The 16,391-nt window shown below is 39.6% G+C and overlaps 1 protein-coding gene across 19 annotated transcripts in view; it reads left to right on the forward strand.

The window, feature by feature from the left end:
* The window catches only part of ZBTB20 (zinc finger and BTB domain containing 20), a 633,941-nt gene that overhangs the window by 585,392 nt on the left and 32,158 nt on the right, over positions 1–16,391 (forward strand). For all 19 annotated transcript variants that reach the window (XM_081859693.1, XM_081859688.1, XM_081859680.1 and 16 more), the window contains one exon: positions 2,490–2,677. In XM_081859693.1, coding sequence (XP_081715819.1) covers positions 2,490–2,677 — 188 coding nt within the window. The remainder of the gene's footprint in view (positions 1–2,489; positions 2,678–16,391) is intronic.

The raw sequence follows: 16,391 nt of genomic DNA on the forward strand, positions 1-16,391 counted from the left end.
TGAACTGTTCTTCAGAGGTGCAATCAGTTAATAATAATAGTAGCAGTAATTGCTTTGGACTAATTAGATTGATTATAGTAATAGAATATGCATAATATTTTTCCCTCCAAGCTGTTATTGGAGGGTGGATAGCAGTTGTAAGAACCACGCTGTTGCACCAATTGTTAATGAAGTACAATTCTAGCAGTGGTATTCACTCTGATGTTAAAAAAAATAATACAGTGGTACCTCGGGTTAAGTACTTCATTCATTCCGGAGGTCCGTTCTTAACCTGAAACTGTTCTTAACCTGAAGCACCACTTTGGCTAATGGGGCCTCTTGCTGCCGCTGTGCTGCCGGAGCACGATTTCTGTTCTCATCCTGAAGCAAAGTTCTTAACCTGAGGTAATATTTCTGGGTTAGCGGAGTCTGTAACCTGAAGCGTATGTAACCTGAAGCATATGTAACCCGAGGTACCACTGTAATGAGAGAATGGTACAGTATCACATTTCCACTAATGTAAATGTGGAGTTTGTAGGGGGGAAATTGCCATTTTTCCTTAAAGAATTATCAGTGCAACGAACAACCCACTGAATTAATTGGCAAAGCTCCTATTGACTATATATTTCATATTTATTAGTAAGAATGTTCTTTATCGTGTCTGTTTTTAAAATATAGTCATATATCTTGAAAGGAGTGTTGTTTTAATTGATTGCATTGGAAATACATCAGTGCAGACCACTAAAATACAAGGTTATATTGTGCTGTACTGGAATAACCTTCTTCATCCCAGTTCTCAAGTGTAGCATCATACTATGTGGATTGCCATGGAAACTACTTGGGCTCTCTGTCTGCTTCCTTACATAAGCATGGCAAATAGTGTGCAATAAGAAGCAATTTTAGCACCTGGACAGAGGATTGGCTTCAAACCCCTACTTCATGTACCACTCTGTAGTATGAACTAGCATTTTTTATTCCACCAATGTGCAATGGCTTTGCAATTTGCAATATCATATGCAATAGGAGATAGAGCTTCTGTGCTTTTCAAAATTGTGTGAAGTGGAACCTTTGGCAGGCACCACTTATGTAGGAGTGAGAAAAACTGCACCTGCTAATATTCTTCCTTTTATGCAACTATTAAAGGTGCAAGAATCTTTCATCCTTTACACCACTGTGCCTTTATACTCTGGGTCCATACTTCCTCTATTTTCTCCTGGATTAGCTGCTGTTGACTATTTCACCTTTTTTGGCCCATTTGATTCCCAGCTTGGCCAGTTCCTGAGTGGAAGCAAGTGGGGTTTTTTTCTTAACAGCTTCAAGAAAGGCAGGGACTAGCAAGTTCTCTGAGCAGGTTTCAGAGTGTCCCATGAGCAGACCTGAGAGTGAAACATAAAGCAGAGATGCCATTTTACTGGTTGATCTTGGTATCAAGCACCTTCTGCTTCAGCATAATTTATTTTTTTAAAATATAAAGAATTATGCTACACTTTAGAAATCACTTGCAGGGAAATAATTTTATCCAAAATTCAAAGAGAATGGAAGGTAATCTCAATCTGAATTCCAACCAAGAAGCTCAGTGATGGCCTTGACTGCATCTTTGGCCAAGTTTTTGTCATTTGAGAAATGATAGGATGCGTGTGTGACAGTGCAATGAGCTCTAACTGTGGTGGGGAACCTGTTACCCTCCCAATGTTATTTGACTCCAACTCTCTTCACGCCCAGGGCCATATTTCCCCCAACACTGCTCTGCGGTAGTAAAAATAACTAAACTACATGTTTGTTGCCTATACAGTGGTACCTTGGGTTAAGTACTTAATTTGTTCCGGAGGTCCATACTTAACCTGAAACTGTTCTTAACCTGAAGCACCACTTTAGCTAATGGGGCCTCCTGCTGCTGCCACGCTGCCGGAGCACGATTTCTGTTCTCATCCTGAAGAAAATTTCTTAACCTGAAGCACTATTTCTGGGTTAGCGGAGTCTGTAACCTGAAGCGTATGTAACCTGAAGTGTATGTAACCCGAGGTACCACTGTATTGCAACATGTGGTTTTTGCTCCTATACATCTTCATCTAGGTGTGATCAGTTTAATGAAGATTTCTGGCATACATAAAATCATGCTCACTATTTTGAGACATTTTGGTTGGTAATAATAACTATTATGGCTATTGCCATGCTTTGATTAATAATAATAATAATAATAGGATGTTAGTTTTTAGCCACTGGCTTTCAGTAGTATCTGAATAACCTAAACTAGTGGAGCAGGTTTGTCCTTCTGTGAACTCCTCAAAAATACTATTGCATGTTTTTGAATGGCATGTTTTTAATATGATACATTGATCACTGTATCTGAGTAAATACGAGAACTGGCACCTTTCCAAATAAGAAGTATTCAGAAGAGGATTCTTCCCTTTAAGTTGGCCACAAAAAAGAGCTTTCTCTTAACAATTCTAAAAATGCTGTTTCCTGCATATGCAACAAGTTCCTTCAAAGGTCTCTTTGTTTGTTTTCAGGAAGAAACCCAAGACAGCTGAAAAACAGAAAGAGCCTGAGGAGAATGAGATTACGCAGACGGGTGCATACAGCACCAAGTCAGGCCTTCCCTGCCTGAACTTTGAAACTGTCCCATCTTTGAGCCCAGCTCTCATCCATTCATCACATTCAGCAAGAAACCTGCACGCACACACAGGGTCACCTGATTGTGAGTACAATACTGCAGTTGTGGGGTATCAGTGTATATACTGAAACATGTTCTCCCGGGTTTCCTAGCATCAACCCATACTGTCAAAACAAAGACCTCTTCACTCAGATTATTGGATTTTTCAGGACATATGAATTATTCATACAGACAGACTCTGATATGTAGGAAGTAACTTTTAATGAATTCATTTTCATTCATATCCAGACCATATTATTCATTTGTTTAGCTATATGGAGTCAGGAGCAAGTGCTGAATATTATTGTTATTATTACACTTAATTTATTAATTGCCTTCTAAACCACTGTTTCTAAGGTGATTTACACATAAAATAATAAATCTAAAAACACCAGTGCAACAAATACATTTTAAAAAAAGATGAAAACCCTAAGAAGTGGATACTCATTGTAAAATGGTATATAATAAAAACATACAAAACACTGTTTAGCAAAGTTAGGCTGAAGCCTTTTATTATTATTATTTGAGTCATATTACTTCTCACTGGCTGTTCCATAGTTGTGGAACTTCCCTAACTTTACAAACATGTAGAAAACTCAAAAACTTTCTGATTTTGCAGATCATGAAGGAGACGGTCCCTAAACACTGTTGACTTTCATACACTAAGGACTTTGTAGATCCAGGTCACACACTGGGCCTTAGAAGAGTATAAAGATCCAGTGCAGATAGCAGACCTCAGTGCCGCCAGTAGCCTAACCCAGTCAGGAATTGCCTCACAACACTTTGCACAGTCCCTACTTTATGGAATCATTTTGGCGGGAAAGAACAAAGACATTTCATAATGGCCCTACATATCTACATTATCTATCTATCTGTGGTGGTAGTGATGGTACACCCCATTTCTTCCTAATCAATTCAAAACAGCTAGCAGCATTCTTATAATCAGTGCTGTTGCTACAGTATAGCATACTCAATACATTAACTGTTTATTTCAGAAAAAGGTTATTTCATAAAGTTGCAGTCCAGTGCACATCTGCTTGGGAGTAAAGCTCACTGAGCAAAGTGAGACTTACTTCCAAACCTCATCTGAGCTAAAGATGTCACTCCAATCCTTTGTCCAAAACTGGATTTCCTATTCATACACTAAGATTTACTCCACTCTTTCGAACAATGGAAAACCATCATTTTGCCACCCAGAAAAAATATCATTTTCTTACGCACTATGTAGGATAGCTATATAGTGGTACCTTGGTTTTCAAATGTAATCCGTTCCAGAAGATCGAGTTCTGAAACGTTCGAAAACCCAATAGCCGACAGCTAGGCCTCAGGATCTTGCACTCAGCGGAAGCCACGTGGCATGTTCAACTTCTGAGGCATGTTCAAAACCTAAAGCATTTACTTACGGGTTTACGGCGTTCGAAAACCAAAATGTTCATCAACAGACACATTCGAAAACCGAGGTACCACTGTATTACATAAGACCAGACATCAGTCTAAACTCCATACTAGCCCCTGAAATCACCCTTCTCCTTTAAGCAAGGCCAAATACCCATCCATCCAAGACATCTGAAGGCAGTCCTGTTTAGGGAAGTTTTTAATGTTTGAAGTTATATTTTGTTTTTAATGTTCTGTTGAAAGCCACCCAGAGTGGCTGGGGAAACCCAGCCAGATGGACAGGGTAGAAATAATAAATTCTTCTTCCTCTTCTTCTTCTTCTTCCCCCAAAATTCACCCTGTTTATTTGGCACAAGCAGCATGCCAATCAGATCCCCATCCAAACCTCAAACATTATGCTCATCAGGCACCCATCTGAATCCCAAACTCCAGCTCTTTCCCCATGGCCAAATGATCATCTGGGTATAAAAATTATATTTTTCTTTTGGAGAGACCAGATGCTCTTCTGAATCACATCCCCTGATGCATCTTAGCCTTATAGGAGAAGAATGCCATTAAAATTAAGGTTTGCCGTTAAGTATCATTATTTTCAAGAGTTCTCGCTTACAAGACACAGGTCGTTGTCATGCTGATTTGAGAGCAATAATTTCCCTTTCCTCCGCTGTAACCTGTGTATGCTAGATAATATTGATGGATACACGTGGAAGACTATGTAGGTGGAAAGGACTACAGATTTCAAATGGAAGAATTCTCTGTACTGTATGCATCCCTCCCAAACGTGGTCACTCTAGGGAGGGGTGGCCAACTATTCAGATTCCTCTCCTGATGAGAGTTGCAGTCTAGCAGCATCTGCAGGACACCACTCTGGCTACCCCTTCTCTAAGGATTCCACTCAAAGCATCTCTGGCTGGTTATCACTGCTGTGATGTGCAAATGAAATGCTCAAGGAACTTTGAGGTGAGGTGCGGTGAAGGATTCTGCATCAAATATAGTTCTAAAACATATTCAAGAACATTCCACGACAGCTTCTCAGACAAGCCGCAACTTCTGCACTGCTAGATAATGCAGTTGTATAGCGCACACATCGTTTACATGGACTGAACATACAAAAAGGAAAAAATAAAACAATTGCAATTTCAGTGGCATTCTTAAGTTAAAAATTAGCATCACTGGATTTTTCAAAACTGATGGTGCCCACCTGAAACTGCACTGTGACAGAATAATTATTTTGCCATTGAAGTTATCTTAGATTTGAACTGAACAGAATATAGTTCAGCATTCCCCAAACTAAATATGATGCACCTGTTGCAAGTCTTTAGGTCCGTTGTATGTTTAATTCAAAGATGTCAACACAAGCTCTTTACTTTTATTTAATGATTCTCTTTTCATTTTATATTGAATTTGAAATTACCGTGTAGCTGAAACAAGTTGCAAAATGTCTGACATTTCTGGTCAGCTGTTTAATATACTGAAGCTTTACAAGAATTCCAACAAAAAAAGCCCTTTGGATGAATTGGGCATATGTAAAATCTCAGTTTCAGTAATGATTTGGGGATGTCATAGTTTCCTTCTTCTGATGTGGTTTTAAAATGAAAATTTACAAGCAGGAAAAAAGGAAGAAGCCAGCTTCTAAAGCCAACCAGACTTTGTGGAGGCCAATAAAAAAAAATCAGGTCACTGCAATAAAAGTAAGGTTATCCATTTCTTTTTTAAGTTAGAAAACAACAACCTGTCTAAGCACAAAGGTTGGAAGTTAGCCATGTTATTGGTATTATTGTTAACTGAAATCACTTTAGCTACCATTTACCCTTTCTTCTTTCATACATTCTAACATTTTTAGGAAGCAGTGCCCACACACAAATCTGTTCACATTTTATGACCAACGCAAAATTGGCTTACAGTCGTCTCTAAGAGGAAAAATAAAAAATGAGCAAGTGTGGAATTAAGGCACACTATATGTTTTATTTTCCAGCAAACAATCTGTTTAACCTTTTCACAGAAATGAGAAAGTTAATTAGTTAGTGAGACTTGAGGTATCATCCCAATATTTGTTTACAAAACAAGTGAGGAAGCACGAAAGTGGCTTGGCATAAAGTCTGGGGATGGAATGAGCCATAGCAGTGTGATTCTTTTTTATTGCCTCAAATCAGATGGCCACGGTTCTTTATGAGGCACAATAGTGTTTGAGTCCAGTGTGCGTTGCTGCTTTTGCCACTCTAAATTCTACGAATCTACTGCAAATTCAATCTTTATTTGCTTTAACAACTTATAGGCTGCCTTTCAACATAAAAGCTTTCCCAAGGTGACTTACGATCAGTATATTTAGCAGTGTTTCTTAAACCAAAATCCAAACATTTTAGACTAAAAGAGCAACACAGAACCATTCCTAAACCAGAATAATTTTTTAACTATTCAAAACAGAGAGCTGTGATGTTGTTGTTTTTCTGGGAGGCAAGAATTCAATCCTTTTAGACCTCGGGCTGATGGCAGGGACCAGAGCGTACATTCCTTTGAAGAAAGGATATGGACTTGTATGTCCCTTTATATATCAGCTGCCATGAGACAAACCACCTACTATAGACCAGTCCTCAGTTAATCATGGAATTTGCTTTGGAAGTGGAAATGGGTTCTCATTCTTCCACATGCTCCAGGTGTTAATGTGGTCAAGGTATAGGCACACACTGTTGAGATTCTTAGCTACTTCTCAAAAGCACCTCAGCCACAAACTTTTTAGGCAAGGTGTGGTCCATTAGTCTTAGCCTCCCATCTCTAATAATAATCCAAAATAATTATGTACATGGTTCCCCAACAAATACAGCTTGTTTCATCCAAGTACCTTATTATGTAATGCTGAGAATGCTGAACCATGGAAAAGGTTTTTACTGGGCTCTCACCCCAGCAAATGCTCATTAGACTGACAGTTTTGGAAATGACACAACTTTTATAAAATGCCTAGCCAGCCAAACTTATAATGTGCACTTGTTTGTAACAGGCTCTTGGACTGTAAGGGGTGAATGATACTGCCATATCATACAGGGATATTGTAAGGATAAAAAAAAAAATGTAGTTGAAGTTCTTTCACATATTAAGGGCACCATGTGATTGAAAGCCGCACCTGCATTTCTTTTGATGAATGGTATCATATCAATAATACCTTTCTTTGAAACCAACAATGCACCTATTCTTGTAAATTTTCAGGAACTCACCAAAGAGAAAGTACTTAGTTTGGCACAATTTTTATTATGGATTTCAAGATTCATGCGATTTTCCGTAGTGGCATGAAGAATTCATATCGGCTTGCTACTTTTATCCAAGATCACTGTATTTTTACAGTGCATTTTATGAAACCTAGAATACAATTACCTTTTTGTTCTGGGATTCTGTATATAGTCTCGAGCAGGGACCTAATTATTGTTGCTGATTGAGATATGTTTTCAGTAGATGTCGTACTTCTTTTAAAGAGTCACTTATAAAGGTAAAAACAAGAAGTCTAGGCTCAATATTTGTGTTTTGAATTATCTAGACCAGGTGGGAATATGCAGTATACCTTCCCTCCTTTTACAGTATATAGTGCAATGTTTCTACTTCATAGCCCACAAGAGGATTATAATATAAATTTAAAAGTACTTTCTTGGTGGATATTTTGACATTTTAAAGCACTGAAAATATGACTGGAACAGTGTGGTGTTAACATTTTGGAAAGCCTTTTTATAATAGAAATGCTAATTTATGCATAAAAGTGGAAACCCACAACCAAATGTTTTGCTGTATTCTTGGGTCCTACTATCTATTTACAGTTCCAGATAGTCTGCAGCATCAACATTAGTTGAGACTCACAAGGGTTGGGGAGGTGACATTTTCCCCACTCTCCTAAAACCTTTCCCCTTTGTGTTATATAGCACTGAAGGATTCATGTTTGGAATAGCTGCCAGCTCTGATCCTGAGCCCTGTCCAGCACTAGATAAAATTTCTGGAAAATGAAAAATTACAAAGATGTTCCCCTCCTGTAACATCTCTATGTAGCACAGGAAGGAGAAGTGTTTATTTTGTTTTTAACTGCATGTCTCCCAACTGCTCCAGAACATTGTCCATGTCAGGGGCTTGGGTAGACCAAGTCCCTCCTTCCTTTTTGTTCCATACTGACACTAAACTACCATCAACATTCCATGGCAGCCAGTTTCCTCCTCTTCTTCTTCAACTGGCACCCCAAAATCATGCATCTGCTGAAAACCAATGAACACATAAATCTCTGTTTGTGCAGCTTGACTTTTTTCAGAAGTGTTACTTTGGATAAGGATCTCTGGCCAAATAACAAACAACTGTACAGCAACATATGAATCCCCTCCCTTTGCATCTATTGCTGAATAATTTTTGTTGTTAGATTACAAGGGAAATGATACGTTACATTCAACAGCCATTTAATGACATCACTCTGATAGCGTTACCAGTTTTAGCTCATTGCATTTCAAGTCATCATAATAGAAAGTCCTTTCCTGTCACAACTAAATTGTTAATTTTATCTATACTACTTTCCACTCAAAGTCTTAAGGAGGTTTACAACAGTTTTAAGATTGGTTATGGGCTGATCTACAAAAACTAGCAACATACTCCCATGCAAGTGCTTCAGCACATTGGACAACCACTGTGTTTGGGGCTGGTACATTCATGACAAGTTACAGTTTACAGACTTTCCCCCCATTAGTCCATAAATTAGTTTTGTGTTGTCTGAAGTATTTCCTTTTGTCCTGAATCTCCTACCAATCAGTTTCATTGGGTGACCTGTTTCCTGTATTATGTCATACAGTTTGGTCATGGCCACTAGCTTAGATAGCTTTGAAAAACAAATTAAAGGAGGAAAAGAATGAGAATTGTCTATCCACTTTCTCTATGCCATGCATAATTTTAGAAATCTTGTTCATGTTCCCCCCCCCCCCAAGTTGTCTTTTTTTTCCAAAATGAAAAAGCCCCAAGCATTCTATCTTTTCTTTATAGAAGGGTTGTTCCAGTACTCTTGAATTTTTACTACTCTGGATAATTTAGTATCATCTGAAAATTTGGCCACCTCAGTGCTCACCCTAACTTCAGATCATTTGTGTAGAAGTTTTTTAAAAAAGAAAACCAGTCCCAATACAAATCCTTGGGGGATTTTACTTTTTACTTTCTTCCATTGTGAAGACTACCCTTTTATTCCTACTCTCTGCTTCTTGTTTTTTAATTTTAATGACAATATATATTCTGATTCCATGTCTGTTAAGTTTACTCCATAGTCTGTGATGAATGACTTTGTGAAAAGCTTTTTGAAAGTTTTAAGTATGCGGTGTGTACCAGATCACTCTATGAGCATGCTCAAAAAACTCTTTTTAACGTTTGTGAACTTACCTTTGCAGAACACATGCTGGCTCTTCTTTAGCACCATTTTTTTCTTTAATAATGCTTTTAATCACTTTGCCTACCTGCTATTTGTATGAGCAAGTTGCTCCACATAGGATTCTTTGTGGTACGGTCAGCAGTATAGTATCTGCTTGGCATGCAGAAGGCCACAAGCTCAATTCCTATCATCTCCACACAGGGCTGGGAATGGGAAACCCCAAAGAGCTGCTGTCAGTAAGTGCACAAATTACTGTTACACGTCACCCCAGTCTCTGAGAAATGAGAGAATCCAGGGTTTCCAGGCACTTACCCAGGTTCAGTTACCTTGGAGCAGGGGTGGAGGAAGGGGGTGCGGTAGGTGTGGTCCGCCCCGGGTGTCACCATTGAGGGGGGTGACAAAATGCTGGGCGACACTCACCGCGGGGCCTGCAGCGCGCCCAAGCCATGCGTCTCTCCTGGGAGAGACACGTGGCTTGGGCGCGCATAGGCTCCACACTGCCCAAACGGTTGTCCCACTGCCTCTCCCCCAGCTGTAGATCGGCTGAGTGGGAGGAGGCAGACAGACTGGAGGCCCCGCCCTCACCCCTCCCCTATGGGTGGCTTGCTCCACTCCTGGGCGCTCTGCCCCAGGCACCCAAGCGGCTTCCTTCCCCAGTGCCTTGGAATGAAGGCCAGCAGAGACACTGGTATCTTTAGGATATATGGTTGTATTTACACATATATAACCTGGTTATAAGATAGATGGGCTCACAGCATTGACACTCTAACAGATCACAAGTTTTGATCCAGCAAAGAACAAGCATGTCTCTGTGTCTCCAGCTTTCCAGCCTGCTTCTAACTCAGCTCACACCGACTAGACTCCTATTGTTCTCTCCCTCTGGAAGCTAGGTGGGCGAGGGGGAGCCAGAGGCACACCCATTTTCTTCCTTTTCCTCACCATCACTTAGTTGTACCTCTTGCAACCTAGCCCATTCTTTTGGGATTCTGATGAGGACACTTAAGTGGCCAGCTAAGGCCATGGTCTCACCAAGAAATTTGTCTGACTAGTTCGGCAAACTCTTCTTGTTAGATTGTCACCTCACAGGATACCAGACGCGAAGAACTGGAAGGGACTCAGGACATTATCTACACTGACCACTACCAAACCTACAACATTACTGGCTAAGATGAACCAATGATTTGACTTGGTATAAGGGAGCTTCCCGTGTTCCTATGCACAATCATGGTGACACTTTATCAAGCAGCAACAATTTCTTCTTCTTCTGAACTTGTAGCTGATAAGATTGTCTTCCATGAATGTGGTCTTAACAATGTGTCCATAAGTTACTGTGGAGGCCAATTCTGGATCCGCACATCGTTCCACAGTGGGGACATAGGTTTCCAGGTGGGAGTTGATCATGGTGAGGACTTGCCAAATGTGCCTCCCTCTTAGCTTGTTTCTCCCTTTCGTCCTGAGTTCGTCCATGATGCCTTTGGTGAAGGCTGTTCTCTAATTGGAGCACTTGCAGGCTGGTGTTTATACTACATTATTTTATATTTGCTTTGAGAGCATCTTTAAACCTCTTTTGTTGTCCACCGGCATTACACTTCCTTTCTTAAATTGGGAATAGAGTAGTTGCTTTGGAAGATGATAATGAGGCATGACCATTCCAGTGAAGTTGATGTTGAATTACATAATCTCAGTAACTGCATGTTTATGGCTAGATCATATGAATAGTGCCTCGGCCTCTGCAAGAGCACCTAAATGGTTGCATTATTTTCTGATGTTTTTCTTGCCATGAGCCAATTTCCCTCATGTTACAGAGGCCCAACTGGCCTCCTCTAGAAGTTGGACATTTAGTGTCACTGATCCCATGCTGTGGAACGCTCTTCCAGCAGACATTTGGCAAGCATCCTAGCTTTTGACTTTCAGGCTGGCAGACTTATGCAGTTGCTTAAAATGTTATTGATTAGTCTGTCATTTTAAATGTTGTTCTGTACTGTTTTAAATAGGGTTTTGCATTTTATTGGATACATCTTGTTGTATACTGTCCCAATATTTTATGAGATGGTGGGATCTAAATACTTTTATTAATGAATGAATATATAATAGAATCATTGAGTGGGAAACTGGGGTAAAAATGGAATAAGTAATAAATAAATTTAGGTAAACTACATCACTGACAAACTCAGTAGTAGCTCTGCACACTTCTGAGGTGCTTGTGTAGGGACTTATAACCAGCATATCTCTCTCTCTCTCTCTCTCTCTCTCTCTCTCTCTCTCTCTCTGTGTGTGTGTGTGTGTGTGTGTGTTGTCATGAACTCATGCTTTTAGGAAATTCTCTTTCATCCCTTCTGACTCAGACTCTGTGTGTTGCTTATAAAAGGACAGGAATAAATAAATAGAGATCATATCAACCTTTTAGCCTGGGTAGTTTTCAGCTACTAGCAAGTGCCTATTTAATGCAGTCAGGAGAGGACAACAGACAATATATAAAGCAAGGTATACATTGGATTGAAGTTTGGAATTGAAGAGAAAAATAAATATCTGTTCAATTTTTAGATTGTTTCCTGAATCGATTTAAGAACATGAAAGGGGAAATATAACATGGTCAATTGCACGTAGATATTTTATTATCCCTGCTAAATGCAGATAGTGAAAATAGGGCTTTCTATGCATGCATATTGGTACACATGTTAAACTTCCATTCAGTTGGGAACCCTGCACAGTCAGATTAAGTATGAAGAATCTGTGCACTTTCCACTGTGTTGTTGTTGTTTTTGTTTAGTCATGTCCGACTCTTCGTGACCCCATGGACCAGAGCACACCAGGCACTCCTGTCTTCCACTGCCTCCCACCTTTTGGTCAAACTCATGCTGGTAGCTTCGAGAACACTGTCCAACCATCTCTTCCTCTGTCGTCCCCTTCTCCTTGTTCCCTCAATCTTTCCCAACATCAGGGTCTTTTCCAGGGTGCCTTCTCTTCTCATGAGGTGGCCAAAGTATTGGAGCCTCAGCTTCACGATCTGTCCTTCCAGTGAGCACTCAGGGCTGATTTCCTTAAGAATGAATAGGTTTGATCTTCTTGCAGTCCATGAGACTCTCAAGAGTCTCCTCCAGCACCACAATTCAAAAGCATCAATTCTTCGGCGATCAGCCTTCTTTATGATCCAGCTTTCACTTCCATACATCACTACTGGGAAAACCATAGCTTTAACTATACGGACCTTTGTCGGCAAAGTGATGTCTCTGCTTTTTAAGATGCTGTCTAGGCTTGTCATTGCTTTTCTCCCAAGAAGCAGGCGTCTTTTAATTTTGTGGCTGCTGTCACCATCTGCAGTGATCATGGAGCCCAAGAAAGTAAAATCTCTCACTGCCTCCATTTCTTCCCCTTCTATTTGCTGGGAGGTGATGGGACCAGTGGCCATGATCTTCGTTTTTTTGATGTTGAGCTTCAGACCATATTTGCGCTCTCCTCTTTCACCCTCATTAAAAGGTTCTTTAATTCCTCCTCACTTTCTGCCATCAAGGTTGTGTCATCTGCATACCTGAGGTTGTTGATATTTCTTCTGGCAATCTTAATTCCGGCTTGGGATTCATCCAGCCCAGCCTTTCACATGATGAATTCTGCATATAAGTTAAATAAGCAGGGAGACAGTATACAGCCTTGTTGTACTCCTTTCCAAATTTTGAACCAATCAGTTGTTCCATATCCAGTTCTAACTGTAGCTTCTTGTCCCACATAGAGATTTCTCAGGAGACAGATGAGGCGATCAGGCACTTCCACTGTACACACATACAAATGCAGTTCTTGCTTTAATACAGAGGCAGAGGCAGCTAATCTGATCCTATAACTTGCATATGTTTTGTATAGCTGTGAAGCCAAGCATATCAAGGGGCTATAGTGTTGGGGTTTTGTTTGTTTGTTTACTGCAGTGGATATTCCTTTAATGAATACAGAACAGGTGGCATTTATTGGACAGAAATTTATTGGACAAAAATAGATTTCTACTTGTAGGAAGTTCTGATTGCTGAATTTTTGCTTGTTGGCTGGCTGTTAAAAGCAGTCAGTCCTACATTTGCACCTTCTTCCCAGATCGAACTGCTCAGAGCTCAAACTAGATAGTAACATTCATCAGCTTTCTTTTCTTGAGAAACGATGCCATCATGTGGCCGTTTTTATGTACACATTGGGGAAAAATCAGGTGTTTTGAATTTTCCTTTAGCTAACTTTATTGCTTATTATCCATCAACAGATTAACTACCACGTAAAATAAACAGTATCTTAATTCATTGAATGTGTTACTTGAAAGAATATTAGATTAAGGAATTGGTTTTAACACAGATAAATAATTTCTTTGGAATTGTTAATGGATTATTGGCAATAGTGCAATAAGATCTGAAATCATTTTACAAGGAGGAGTTCTGATTAAGTTTCTTTTCAAAACTGACACTGTTAATCTTCTTTCATTTACATTATGCTTACAACTGAGCTCTAGCATTTTTTAATAATCAGATTTTACTTTTCCTGCATATTTTAAAGCTACCTAATAAGAATATTTTTGAATATGAAAATTTCAGAATTCTCTTTGGTTATTGGGGTTTAGTCTAATAATTAGTCAGAATTTTACTAGAATTATACTACTTTGGTTTGCAACTGTATGCATTCTTTTAATATAAGTGCAGCCCATTATGGAAATAAGTTAAGTTTAAATCAGGAACTCAAGTCCAATTAACTGAAATCTAGTATTCTATCTGAATCTACAGCCTTAGTCACCCTTGTAAATCATAATTACTAGGCTCTGTGCAGCTCCAAGTAACATTTCATGCACACTCAAACACTACAATTAACAGTTCCACCATTCAGAATTCAGTACCTTCCTCTTCTTTTAAAGTGGTTGTGTTAGCATAAAGGATCTGACATAATCTGATGTTTCATTCCAAACAGAATGGTACATGCATATTCCTGACTATTAGTAAGTTTTAAAGGGATAACAAAAACATTTTCCAGACCCTTGCCCATAGGATAAAATCCCCTTGTCAGCCCCTGTCAGCATTCTGAAAGTATGACACATGGGCACAATCTGTGTTATATCACCCCTCCCTCCAGGCTATATGACCATTCATTGCTTGCTTGGGTAAGAATAGCCTTTGCATTTTCACACCCTTTCATTTGTGTGCCATTTCTGAATCAACCTGCTTTCACAAAAAGGAACAAACTCTTATACAGTAGTTTCTCAAGCAGAGTCCATTGGGATTTCTATGTTGATATTCACTGGGCAGTTAACAAAGGCTGCTTCAATTCACAGAAACATTTCCCACTGTATTAACTTTAAAGAAAGTGGCAGGTCTGGGAACAGAATGAGACAGGAGTCCTTTCTTCTTCTTTGTTCTGAATATTCTATGCAGTGACAATTAGGTGAGTGAGTGAATTGATTTGTATATTTATCAGTTAAAGAATATTTCAGATGTATGGATTATTTATTTGGATGCCATTTTTAAATGAATGTTCTTAGTAGCCTGTGATGCACTTCTTTACCTTTGGCTTTGTTTTTGTAAAAGTGTCTTTTCATTCCGCCCCATTCCTGATACCGAAATGGGTGAATAATGAAGTGTTTGATTTAGTACATGTCAAAAGTAAGGCCACCCTGAGACAGGATTAAGCCCAAAAGGCTTGAAGGCCCCTGCTTATCATTGAACTGGGCTATTTAAGCCTATTTTTCACACTCATTTTTGACAAGATGGCTTTTACCAGTCATTTTCAGATGGCAACCCTTTCTTCTGAATGTACCACACCTGGTGAGACATTAGATCCATGTCATCATGTATATTTCTCATGTACCGGAGAATGATTTCTTAAACAATTCTCTATGACATGGTAAATTTCAGCTGATGAGGGTACAACCACTATTCACAGTTATGAATGGAAGCCAGCTGTTTTGCTATACCAAAAGTGGTTGCAAAATCTGGTCTTCCTTTAGGAACACCTTTTCTTCAGGGGATGAGTTTCTTAGGCTTATTTTTTCTCTCCATCAGTCTTGCTTTTCTTTACTATTTACAAATTAATCTCTTTTCTTCCTCTTTTTCCTCTTGCGAGAGAGCAATTGGGGGTGGAGACATGGTATTAACCCCTGTCCTTTGCAAACATGGATTCAAACCCTCACTTCTGGAAGCAAAGTTGCTTAGGGTAGCAGCTTGAAATGGGCAGGGAAGGGTTTAAATATCCTCTCCCTTCTCCACTCTGCCCCTCTGAAGTGGATTTTATTCTTTGAAGGAAATAATGTTGAGGGTTTAATAGGCATATTTAAGTTTCAGATGTAGTTAGACCCTATATTTCAGGAGTTGTGACTTGCATACATACTATCGTCTGTTGTCTGGTTATGAATATATTTAACATATCTGGGGACTTGGGAGAAGGTGTTTGCTTTACACATAGAAAATTTGCTTATGAAACGTAAGTGGGTGGGGTTTTAAATTCTCTAGACCTCTTATTCCAGAACAATTTCACACTTAACGTTTTAATTGCAGGTTCTGAATAAAGGTGTATTCAGAAAGGGCACAGTAATCAAATGCAACTGTAGTTCTTATCCCGGCAGGCAATGAATGGAGATGGGTGGAAAATAACATAGGTTATGTTGAAAACACTGGGGTAACACTGGTGAACTAAAAACAATTGCTACATGAAGTGTGAAGTGGCTCCCAGACTTAAAGGAATTGTAACATTTCCAATGAGATCCTGGTGGTTCTCGATAGTGTAGCCCACTTGGCGGTGGTGGCAGTGAGACACTGTGAGGATTCAGAGGTTTTCTGCAGAGCCGACTCTACTGTTACCCAACAGCCTCATGTGGCAGATGCTGGAGTGGGGGTGGGAGGAGAGAAAGTGTTTGAGAGCAGAGCTAGTCTGTTCCCCTTAGGGAGAGTGGAAGATGTTGTCTCTTTACCTTTGTGGAAATCTGATTCAGCTGCCATTCCAGCCAGTTTCTGTCCAAGTCATGGGAGGGCACCATCTTGTCCT

Source organism: Podarcis erhardii (assembly GCF_964252035.2).
Source record: "Podarcis erhardii genome assembly, chromosome: 4".
In the NCBI taxonomy this organism is placed as follows: domain Eukaryota; kingdom Metazoa; phylum Chordata; class Lepidosauria; order Squamata; family Lacertidae; genus Podarcis; species Podarcis erhardii.